General features: G+C 37.4%; 1 protein-coding gene across 1 annotated transcript in view; it reads right to left on the bottom strand.

Annotated features, from left to right (window-relative positions):
• Positions 1-12,815, bottom strand: part of INO80 (INO80 complex subunit) — a 125,033-nt gene that overhangs the window by 53,308 nt on the left and 58,910 nt on the right. The window contains exons 17-24 of the mRNA XM_018054429.1: positions 10,018-10,102; positions 9,022-9,139; positions 8,020-8,105; positions 4,953-5,120; positions 4,602-4,735; positions 4,108-4,175; positions 3,283-3,376; positions 2,345-2,516 (exon numbers count right to left, since the gene is read on the bottom strand). Of these exons, the coding sequence (XP_017909918.1) occupies positions 2,345-2,516; positions 3,283-3,376; positions 4,108-4,175; positions 4,602-4,735; positions 4,953-5,120; positions 8,020-8,105; positions 9,022-9,139; positions 10,018-10,102 (925 nt within the window). The remainder of the gene's footprint in view (positions 1-2,344; positions 2,517-3,282; positions 3,377-4,107; positions 4,176-4,601; positions 4,736-4,952; positions 5,121-8,019; positions 8,106-9,021; positions 9,140-10,017; positions 10,103-12,815) is intronic.

Genomic DNA, 12,815 nt, shown 5'->3' with positions numbered 1-12,815 from the left:
AAAGAAGAAGAAATGGAAGTGAATCTAACTTCGGAAAAACCAATTTCACATAAAGCATGCTGCCCACATCTAAATTTCTCAAGAAATTCACTGACTGAAGGACAGCACGGAACAGGTGCTCTGAACACACTACTCTATTTTCAGAAAGCAGAAGAATACAGATAACTGATTCATCTCTTTCAGTGTTAGGTAAGATTGAAGCACTGACGTAATAGGGCACAACAAACTCCAAGGGGCAATGGTGCTTTCTGTATCAAAAATAAAACTAGTAAAAAAAATCTGTATCTTTAGCAATACACAGTATCAAATGTAAGGAAATCAGACTATAAGAGAGAGAGATTAAGCAACTGTCTACTAAACATAGCAGTATTTACTAGAAGGAAGTCACCTCGCCACCACTGACTATATTATTCCAAACAGAATTGGAACCCAATTCTATCCTCCTTCTGCATTACTGATCTTATCTTCAGAGTCCATAAAAGTACATGGAGCAACACTTGAGAAAGAAACGGGAAAGAGAAGAAAAAGAAACCACATGGGTTCTTCGGTGGACAGCGGTCAAATACCAGATGCAGCCAAAGAACATCCTACATTCTATAGCAGTCACCAGTGTGACTGAGGACCCCTTACATTTTCTAGAGGATACAAAGAAAATTTCTACCTTTTAAACTTTTAATCTAGTTAAAGAACTATAAAATATAAACATACATATCGCTTCTCAAAATTCTCCAGCATTATCCATTTCATTCAGAATAAAACACATAAGGTCCCACATGATCTGAACCTGCACCTATCACCTATCACTTTCCCCCTTACCTACTATATAAAGGTGAACAATTATATGAAAAAATGTTCAACATCATTATTTTCCATGGAGATGAAACTGAAAATCACAAATTCAAAAAATGAACTGACAGTACCAGGAGTAGGCAAGGAAGATGAACAGTAAATCTCTCACACTGTTGGTGGGAGTTTAACTTTGTAATACCATTTTGGAAAAATATTTGGCAATGGGTTGTTGTTCAGTCACTAAGTCGTGTCTGGCTCTTTGCGACCCCATGGACTTCAGTACGCCCAGCTTCCCTGTCCTTCACTATCTCCTTGAGTTTGCTCAAATTCACGTCCACTGAGTCGGTGATGCTATCCATCCATCTCATCCTCTGCCACCCTCTTCTCCTTTTGCCTTCAATCTTTCCCAGCTTCAGGGTCTGTTCCAATGAATCAGCTCTTTGCATCAGGTGGTCAAAAACTGGAGCTTCAGCTTCAATATCAGTCCTTCCAATGAATATTCGGAGTTGATTTCCTTTAGGAACAACTGGTTTGACATCCTTGCAATCCAAGGGATTCAAGAATCTTCTCCAGGACCATATTTCAAAAGCATCAATTCTTTGGCGCTCAGCCTTCTTTATGGTCCAACTCTCACAAGACTTCTGGAAAAACCAGAGCTATAAGAACCTCTGCTGGCAAAGTGACATCTTGGCTTTTTAATACACTGTCTAGGTTTGTCACGCTTTCTTTCCAAGGATTAAGTGTTTTAATTTCATGGCTGCAATCATCATCCGCAGTGATTTTGGAGCCTAAGAAAATACAATTCGTCACCGCTTCCACTTATTTGCCACGAAATGATGGAGGCCATGATCCGAGTTTTTTGAATGTTGAGTTTTAAGCCAGTTTTTCCACTTTCCTCTTTCACCCTCATTGGCAATGGGTACTAAATCTAAACATACATGTGTGTGATGATACAGCAATCCCACTCCTGGATATAAACGCCAAAGAAATTAGTGCTTGCATTTATCAAAAGACATGTACATGAATATGTACAGCACTTTTATTCATAATAGCCCCAAATTGGAACCAACCTAAATATCCACCAACATTAGACTAATAAACTGTGATTAGAAACAGGCAATGGACCACTTCACAGCATTAAAAAAGAGTATCTTTTTTTTGGTGGTCTGTTCTGAATTTGAGGTTTCAAATGGGAAGAAGTATGAGAAAGACTTCTGGGTGCTGGAAATATTCTATACCTTAATCTAGGTAGTTGTTACACAAATGCATACACAAGCGTAAACTCACATATTTTAAATGTGTACTTTAAAATATGTGTACTTCCCCGTGAGGTTATATATAACATATATATTAAAATATAAATGCACATATACTGTATACACACATAAAATGTCTATTAAGTTATATGTAATAAATTGTAACAATATTCTGCTCTCACTCCTATGGGAACTTTTTTTGACTGCCTCAGGTCATCTTTTACTTTATTACTTTTATTGATTGAAAGAAAAGGGAAGGGAGTACTACACAGATAACTGATGCTGAAATAATTGCTTACCTTTAACAAAGGGCAGCTGGAAAGGTTGGGAAAGGAGAGTGGAAAATTAACCCCAAGAAGGAAATCCTTGTTTCTCAGATATTTCTCCTGGCTCTCCCCTTCCGGCTCTCCCCAGGAGCGCAGCTGATGGAGCCTGTAGGAGGCTTTCAGAGACAGGAAAAGAGCTAACCATCTGAAACAAACCACAGCAGACATGCTTATTCAGTGCTCCATGGAGGTTTGAGGGTAGTTCATAGCAGCGAGGAACCTTGTCTCTCATTAACTGTCTCTTCTGTCAATCTTGGGCATTTTAGACACAGTGCTTCCAAACAAAGTCGCTTCATACTTTTGTTCTATAAATTCTATCTTTGGCATGAATTGGGTTTGCTACTATGAAAATCCTCTGTAAAGCTCCTCTTAGTGTTAAGGAATATTCAACTCTTATCGCAAAACCTCTCATAAAAACATCCTCTTTCTTATAAAGGAGATAAGCCTCTCCTAATGAGGTCATTATTTTTTATACAAATATAATACAAAGCAGTAAATTAAGTAAAAGCCATTATTCCAAAGAATAAGAACAGAGAACTAAGTTTCCCAGAATACATAAGGCAGGTTATGCTACAATCCCTACTAAGTAAAGGAATCATCAGCCATCATCTGCCCTGAAGAAACAAATAAAACAAATTGCCACCTAGAAATTAAGACTTGAAGACCTTCTGGTAGCATTTGGGAGAAGAACCTAAACAGTTTTTATTTAAGATACAGCATGAAGCATTGTACAATTATTAAATTTTCAAAAGAAAGTTATGATTTCCTTACAAAACTTTAATTCTTAATACAAAAAGAATGAGAGGCTCTGTAAGATCATATAATACTAAATATTTAATTTCACAGTATTCAACATTTGCCCCTATTTATTCTCAACTGTTCTCTCATTAAACAATGAACAAACTTCTCACCTGGCTAAAAGTCCCTGAAGCATGAGGTTTGCCATTTCAGCTGGAGATACATCAATAAAGCGAAGGAAAGAGAAACAGCTTTCTTCATTAACACCTGGAATATCAAAGAACAAGGTGAAACCCAACAGAAAACAAGAGACAACACTCAACTAAAGCCTGCTGAACTGCTGAATTTTGACTTAAGAATTTAAAACTATTCTAAGGTTCCAATACAGCCACTTTGACAGAAGACAGTGTCATATTTTTGTACCACAATCACAAGTGAAAGAGGCAGACACATGAGATATGACATACATGGGCCAGAGTGGAGCTGGCTCATCAGTTACCTCTGGGGTTTCGGACCCTTGGCTAACTGCCTTCCTCTTTTTATTGTGCCAGGAGAAGGAAAAGAAAAGGAAAGCACAGAGGTGAAGAATTCTGAACTTCTGCCTCAATACTTTGGACAATGCTCAAAGTTGAGCAGCTTCCTTTCCTTAGAGTAAGCAGAGGGGACCTAAAGAATCAAACTAACAAGAGCCTGCACTGTCTCTATCACACCTTTATTCAAAGGTGTAAGAAATTTTAAAGAGACAGATATAAAATAAAGATGGAAGGTAAACTGAAACGGATAGAAATTAAAAAAAATTTTTTTTATACTTTCTGTTATAACCACAAAGCCTACTAGCATCTACAGATAAAAGACAACTAACTTACTTAAATCTTATCAAGACTATAAACAAAAGCCTAGCGTTCAGGCAAAGCCACTATTAGTTCCAACTCAGCAAAACAAAGAACATCCTGATAAATCCTTGGCATACTTTCCTTCTCAAAGACCAAAACACCTACCTTTTCTGTGAAAGAGAGACTGTTGGATATAGTCTGGTGCAAATGGAGAAAGAAGAACCCTTAACCACCTGTAAAGTAAGTAAAATAAAATAAATCCAAACCCAGATATAAATATCAGGAAGTTAACTAAACTGAAGGCTCCAAACTAAAAGAATCTTTGAAGGTTTAAAACTGTTTCTACCTTTGAGAATTTTGTTGCCAGGCAAAAATGATACCATATAAAATGATAAAAAGTACATCTTTGCACACAGGTGAACATTCCTCATTCAGAAAGGGAACTGCAAGTAGTTAGGGCCTTTCAGGTCATCCAGTTAAAACTCTTAATAGTACACAGACCCTATCACATGATCCCTCAACAAACAGTTGTCCACCCATTGCTTAAATACTTTGCTGTTGTAGAACTCATTCTCAATTAGGTTTATCTACTAAGCCACAAAACCCCAAATTACAAAAGCACTCTTAGAGCAAACAGATATTAATTAATATGTGCTCACCTGTCTCGTGAATGGTTGAAGACCCTGATCTGTCCATGACGGTAGATAAACTTTGAAATCTGGTATGGCTTTAGGGAAATATGAAATGGAGACCAAGTTTCTTGTCGTTCAAATAATTCTGGGTGATTACATACCTGAGAGAGAGGGAAATGATAAGACAATAGTGTCCTGTGCAGACATCACTATGAAGCAATGGGGGAATCCTAAACCCTGCAGGTTTACCTTTATGAATATATATATTCCCATTTTCATTCTTTAACAACCTTTGTTTATTTGGCATCAAGGCTAGATAGAGCCTCTTCCTTGAAGTGGGTTAATAAAGACTCTAGGGCGGCTGACCTAAGCTCTTACCTTCCTAAACTGCATGACCAGATTCATGAGGCTGCTGGTGGTTGTCTGTGCTTGCTGGGTAGAGCCCATAGAAGACTGTAATAAATCTTCAATGGAAATTTTGTTCTTTAGTGCCTGATACAGCAGTTTCTGTCGGCTGGTCAGTTGGCAATACATTAGAATCTCAATCTAAAAATTAATAAGGACATTTATATTTGGAAAACCAGTTTGTAAGAAAGCTCAGTATTACCATAAAGTTGGAAACTCATGCAAGGCAGATTATGATTGGAAAGAAAACAGTATACATATCTCAAGAAACTCAGTATCTCTATAAACTTGTGATATGGCTAATTTAAGAAACTCAGGATCTCTATAAACCTATGATGTGGCTAACTATCCAAAATATGAGCTTTTCTTGATCCTCTTCCCTTGTCACTCACTCTACATGCTTTCCATGGGCAACTTCTTCCATTTCTAATAGCACCAACTACCATCAATCACAGTAACTTGCAAAAATATATTTCCAAACATCCCTAAGTCCTGTATTTCCAACTACCTACTAAAATAGTATCACTCAAACAGTCTGTAGCAATTGCATTTCTGATGTATCAGAAAAAAATTTCTCTTTCACAATTTACTTGATTAACAGCATTGTCATTTACTAAGTTGCCCAAAAAGAAACTTCAAAAAGTCAAAAAGTCAGCTCCGATCTCTTCTCTTTCATACCCCATGTTCTATCATTTTTTAAGTTCCTCAACTCAACCTGGAAATTTTTCTCTAACCACCCTGACATACCACAGAATCTCACCATATCTAACTTAGACTGCTATTACTATGGGAGCTTCCTGCCCCAATTTCTCCTGGTTCCAAGAAACCTGCCATGCAAATCTTCTAAAGTGCCCAAGTGCTGGAAAACCTTCAGTGTAAGTTACTGCCTATGGTAAAATATTACAAATTCTCCTGTAGGCAGAGGCCTCCCATAGTCTAACATACCGTACTGTCCCAATCTCATGATATTCTCCTGTATTTCTCAGCAACAACAGTCTGAATAATGTTTGCCACACACGCTGCCTATTTGAATACTGACCTACCTTTGTCCATTCTTGTTGCTTAGCACCCATTTCCCACCATATTTCCTAGCAAAAGCCAACTCATTATTCCAGATCTAGCTCACATGTCACCTCTGCTTTGATACCTTCTCTAACCTTCCCTAACAGAACTATCCCCTTTCTGTGTTCCTATTATACTTCACATAGATCATCACTATATATCCTATGATATAGTACCAGCTATCTATATATTCATCTTCCTGGGAAGTCTGAATCTCTCTACATGTCAGTTGCTCGCAAACAGTAATAGTTCAATAACATATATATTATTTAATTCAGATTAGAAACATTGCTGATGTTTAAGAAATTTATAATACACGCAGTAGTTAACAACCACACATCTTCTGATCACCTCGCTGCTGCTGCTGCTGCTGCTGCTAAGTCGCTTCAGTTGTGTCTGACACTGTGCAACCCCATAGACGGCAGCCCACCAGGCTCCCCAGTCCCTGGGATTCTCCAGGTAAGAACACTGGAGTGGGTTGCCGTTTCCTTCTCCAACGCATGAAAGTGAAAAGCGAAAGTGAAGTTGCTCAGGCGTGTCCGACTCTTAGCGACCCCATGGACTACAGCCTACCAGGCTCCTCTGTCCATGGGATTTTCCAGGCAAGAGTACTAGAATGGGGTGCCACTGCCTTCTCCATCACCTCGCTAATAACCACTAAATAAGAGACATTATGATGCTGCTATTGTTTTTAAGCTGTTTCTGATATAAAAGCCTCAAAGATCTATTTTTTTAAATGAAGTATTTTCTATCACGTACATCTGTGTGATACTTCTATTTAGGCAAAATCAACCAGTTTCACAAAACAGTCATAAAGTTTTTTTTTTTTAAGGAATAAAACAAAGGTACACTTCTTTCCCTCTCTTTGAAGGTGTATGTCACCACCACAATCCTATGAGAGTTACTAAATTTCAAAATGATCCAGCCTCTGGCAGTGACAGTGAGAACCACCTGACATTATCAAGAACCTGGAAAGATGCCTTTCATATAGACAGGAGAACTGTGAGAAACAGGTGTAATCTATGTGAGGCAGGAAATACTCCAAAGGAGTTAAGAACTGGGAGGCAAAAAAAAGACGAAAGGAGAATATTGGGAGGATTCACAAGCAATAACAGAAAATTACAGAGGTCGGGTAAAAATTCAAAAAAGGTATTTATGAACCATAATTATAGACTTTATGAGAAAAAGTAATACAACCCAAAGCACAGTAAACTTCTAAACCTACCTCTCAGTCTGCAGAAATACAGGAGACAGAGGAACATGTCAGAGAACACCACAATGATGCATTGAGCAAAATTTGATATGTGGAAAACTCTGGACAAACCACCCAGTTTCCTCAACTAAGAATCGCAAAAGGGAAAAAAGAAGGGTGGGACTAAAAGATATCTAAGGGACATATCACCCAAACACTACATATGAACCTTGTTTGGATCCTGACCTCAAAAAGTGAACACTTTAAAAGAGAAAGGAAGAAAGAAAGAAGCATACACAAAGACAACTGGGGATATCTAAGCACTGACTGGGTATGTGATACTGCAATGAAGTAACTTCTTTTTTTTTTGTAGATGATAATGACATGTGATTATATATTTTAAAAAACACCAAATCTTTTAGAGATACATATGAAAATATTCATAAATGAAACAAAAGACATTCAAGATCTGCTTCAAAATAATCTAAAGGGGTGAAGAATGGTCATGGGTTGATCATTTAGGCTATATGGAGGATTCATTATACTATTCTTTCTTTTATAATATTTCAAATTCTCCATAATAAAAAGTATAAAACAAAAAAGAAAAAACTATACTTGCCTTGATTGTTTGACTCATCTTAAGTCTATGTTGACCCTCCCAAGTTTAAAGGTTTTCTCTCAAACTAATTACGTTTCAACTTAACATTTACCAAGGAAATTTTTTTTACCTTGGAATTTTAAGTTGGTGTTTATTAAGTCCTAAACTCACAAGACTGACTTTCTTACCTTGTCAGACAATTCATTTTCCACATCTTTCTTGATTCTCCTCAGCATAAATGGCTTCAATATCATGTGTAAGCGAGAGAGTTGATCTGAAATGGCAGGAGACCCCCCCAGACAAATAATACATTATATCAGTTTAACACAAACAAAAGAAATATCATGATCATCTCTCACTAAATACCTCTGGCATAATGATTTATTTGCAAGACTGAAACAATTTTTCCCAGGTAGGAAGCCAAGGATCTGAACTTTCCACAGCATCTTCCTATAGTCAATTGGGCAAACGCGTTTTGCTATCATTTACTCAGACCAATAAGGATGACTTTATTTTTATCAGAATTCACCTTCAGAATGTTTCAAGAACATTTTATCAATAATAGGGTTCTCAAACAGGTTTAATGCAAGCTATATGGGACTCCCAGTGTTGCCCCAAAATCATTTTTCAAAGTGTGTCGGCATATTAACAACATGTAGTATAAGAAATTACTTAAGGACTTTTCTAATGGTAGATATCACTTCACATTGTGTAATAAATACTCCATAACTCTCTTAAAAGATACTAGTCAAGAAACAAAAAAATTTATAATAAAAATTCAAAAATGTTCAAAGAAGAAATAAATCCTAATATGTAAAGAAAAATACCAAAAATTACCCTTCTAATATTGTTTTTATTACACGCAAAAAGTCTTATCCCATTTCACAAAGAATATAAAGTTTTTCAGAATCTATGTGGAAAATGAGGATTTTGTAAGCCAAAATGGGAACTTTGCCTGTTCTGCCTTGAGTAAATAGTCAACACTACAGCAGCATCACTTGATAAGTCCTTTTTTGACTCTTAGACACACACAAAGCACATAAAAAAGAAAAAAATTTTATTTTAAAAGAGAAAAAACTTTTGTCTCAGATCCTCTTATGCATACTAGAAGAAAATTCTTTACACAGAAGAAAAGATACAATTACGTGTTGGCTACACTAATAAGAATGAAAGTTCATAGAAGTACTCACTCTCATCAATGGCAGATTTGTTTTCGGCATGGCTCTCAATGTCCTTGGAAAACCATTCATTAAATTCCTCGTGTGAATCAAATAATGTTGGCATAATGAAATGCAACAGAGCCCAGAGCTGGAAGCAAATGAAAAGTGAAATAGCTACAGAGCAATGAAATGACAGGATGTGAAGACATAATGAGTTCAGAGAGAGAGAAAGTGAACTTCCAGATTTGTTTACCTGTGTCTAGGCGCATGCACATGTGTGACTAAGTGAGAGTGTATAAGCACATGTCTCATCAACCAACTTTAACAAGGCACTGTAGCAAATTGTGGTATTTTTCAATTAATCTTACACTCAAAGTCTCAAAGTCCTGCTCAGATTTTGCAGTGAGACAGTTTTAAAATTTATACAAAGATCCATCCACAACTGAACACAGTATAAGGTAGCAAAACTTGCTAATAATAACTCTAGATCAGGGATCAGTAAATTATGACTTCTGGTGCCAAGTCTGGTCTGCCATCTACTTTTATAAATCAAACTTTATAGTGGAACATAGTCATACCTATTCTTTTATATATCATCTATGACTGCTTTCACATTACAATGGAAGGTTGAATAGCTGTGCAGTGACTATATGGCCCATAAAGTCTAAATATTTACTATCAGATTCTTTATAGAAAGTTTTCTGATTCCTATTTTAGATGATAAGAAAGAATTTTAGCTCCTCTCAGTGTTAAAGAATATTACCTTTTCATCCTAGTATAAAAATATCTCTGCATCAGATGAGTGGCATTCTTAATGTGATCATTATTTAAGTACCAAAGAATAAAGAAATTTACTTGCCTTGTGCCAGAGAATAAGAAAATAGGAATGATGCCTCCTCTGTACCTCCCCACAAAAAACCACATAGGGCAAATTCTTCCTTTTACATGGGGGATTATAATTTGTATACAGCTGTAACACTCTGGGTGGGCCTAGGTAAAGAATTCCAATCTGTTACTAGTGCCTACCTCTGCCATGGTGTTCTGAATGGGGGTCCCAGTTAGCAAAAGCCGATTCCGACACTGAAACTGCAAGAGTATCTTCCAACGAACACTGTTCAATAAAATGAGCAATAAATTCCAAGTTAGCAGTAAATCTTCATTCGCCCTACTGAGAACCCTTATTTCTAGAAATGCTTTTCAAAAAATAACAAACATTCAGAATCAAGCAATCTGCAATAAGCACAACTGAAAAATATTGTTCAACAAAGCTGAGGATAGGAAATTTCAAAGGAATTGACTTCTCTATACTGAAAACATGATATTAAGGTTTTAAAGTTTTAAAATGTCCTCAAATAGGCAGTGAAAGTGTTAATTGTTCAACTGTTTGCAACCCCATGGACTATAGCCTGGCAAGCTCCTCTGTCGATGGAATTTTCCAGGCAAGAATACTAGAGTGAGTAGGCATTCTCTTCTCCAGGGGATCTTCCCAACCCAGGGATCGAACCCAGGTCTTCTACATTGTAGGCAGCTTCTTTATGATCTGCGCCAGCAGGGAAGCCCAAAAAGGCAGAGTAGGATCCGTTCTGGCTTGATAAAGTCCTTCACTATCTTTAGTCAGTTTTGTTGATACAAACCATATAACTGGTGGCACTAGTGGTAAAGAATCTGCCTGCCAATGGAGGAGACCCAGGAGTCACAGGTTCAATCCCTGGGTTGGGAAGATCCCCTAGAGGAGGAAATGGCAACCCATTTCTGTATTCTTGCCTGGGAAATCCCATGGACAAAGGAGCCTGGTGGGCTACAATTCATGGGGTTGCAAAGAGTCAGACACAACTAAGCGACTGAAAACGCATAGTGGAAAAATTTTAAAATTATTATTCTATATGCTTCTAGTGTGAGTTTGCAGGGAACAATGGAAAATGAGAAAGGGTGTGAGCAGAAAATACAAAGTGAATGAATCTATTGCTCCTGGCCACAAGCATGCCCTACTTCAAAAGGGTGAAACAGGAAATTATGCTCTTCAGAGAATTGAAAGGTCCATGGAAAATACTATTCTGCCAGTTAACATGGACTTCTAAGAAAGTCCTATGAATTCACCAGGAGTTAATAAAATCCATCAAACTCAAGGTCTAATACCACTGAATAACACTTCATAGCCAAGCACTCATTTACTATTCAGTTTGGGAGCTTGAAGGTATTAGAACATTTTAAACATGTAACTTCCAATTAAAGGATTCTTGGGAGTCTAATAACCATCCAGGGACTAGGATAACCTGCATAAAATAGTAGAAGCTATAATCCACAGAATTTAACATTCTGCTTCCTACCAAGATCTGTAAAGTAATCCCTCAAGCAAAGGGCAGCTACCCCTTCCTCCACAGAAAATTTCCCTCAAGAATGAAAATCAGGAAACTCTAATGCTCACAAAGTTAAGACCAGGAGACGGAGCAGAGCGTATGGAGAATGATGTTTTATCATCGGTGCTGTATAGATGGAGAAGTCTAGAGGCTACTGTAAAAATAAAACTGAAAACCAGAAGTAGGAAGCTTAAATCCAAAGCCTGAAAACATTAGAGAACTCTTGAATTCAGGGAACATTAAGCAATAGGAGCTCATCAAATGCCTTCATACCTACACCGAAACCAAGCTCCACCCAAGGGCCAACAAGTTCCAAAACAAGACATACCACGCAAATTCTCCAGCAACACAGGAACACTCCCCTGAGCTTCAATATACAGGCAGCTCAAAATTATCCCAAAACTTTTGATGTCTCATAACCCATTACGGGTCACTCCACTGCACTCCAGAGAGAAGAAACCCAGCTACATCCACCAGAACTCCAACACAAGCCTCCCTAACCAGGAAACCTTGACAAGCCACTGATAGAACCCCACCCAAAGTGAGGAAGCTCCATAATAAAGAGAACTCCACAAATTACCAGAATATAAAAAGGCCACCCCAAATGCAGCAATATAACCAAGATGAAGAGACAGAGGAATACTCAGCAGGTAAAGGAACAGGAGAGTTGCCCACCAAACCAAACAAAAGAGGAAGAAGTAGGGAATCTACCGGAGAAGGAATTCCGAATATTGATAGTGAAAATGATCCAAAATCTTGAAATCAAAATGGAAACACAGATAAACAGCCTAGAGACAAGGATTGAGAAGATGCAAGAAAGGTTTAACAAGGACCTAGAAGAAATAAAAAAGAGTCAAAATATAATGAATAACGCAATAAATGAGATCAGAAACACTCTGGAGGCAACAAATAGTAGAATAACGGAGGCAGAAGATAGGATTAGTGAAATAGAAGATAGAATGGTAGAAATAAATGAATCAGAGAGGAAACAAGAAAAACGAATTAAAAGAAACGAGGACAATCTCAGAGACCTCCAGGACAATATGAAATGCTCCAACATTCAAATTACAGGAGTCCCAGAAGAAGACAGAAAGAAAGATCATGAGAAAATCCTTGAGGAGATAATAGTTGAAAACTTCCCTAAAATGGGGAAGGAAATAATCACCCAAGTCCAAGAAACACAGAGAGTTCCAAATAGGACAAACCCAAGGCGAAACACCCCAAGACACATATTAATCAAATTAACAAAGATCAAACACAAAGAACAAATATTAAAAGCAGCAAGGGAAAAACAACAAATAACACACAAGGGGATTCCCGTAAGGATAACAGCTGATCTTTCAATAGAAACTCTTCAGGCCAGGAGGGAATGGCAAGACATACTTAAAGTGATGAAAGACAATAACCTACAGCCCAGATTACTGTATCCAGCAAGGATCTCATTCAAATACGAAGGAGAAATCAAAA

Source organism: Capra hircus, chromosome 10 (assembly GCF_001704415.2).
Source record: "Capra hircus breed San Clemente chromosome 10, ASM170441v1, whole genome shotgun sequence".
Lineage (NCBI taxonomy): Eukaryota > Metazoa > Chordata > Mammalia > Artiodactyla > Bovidae > Capra > Capra hircus.
Note: the sequence above shows the minus strand (reverse complement) of the source record. Positions and strands in the feature narration are given on the sequence as shown.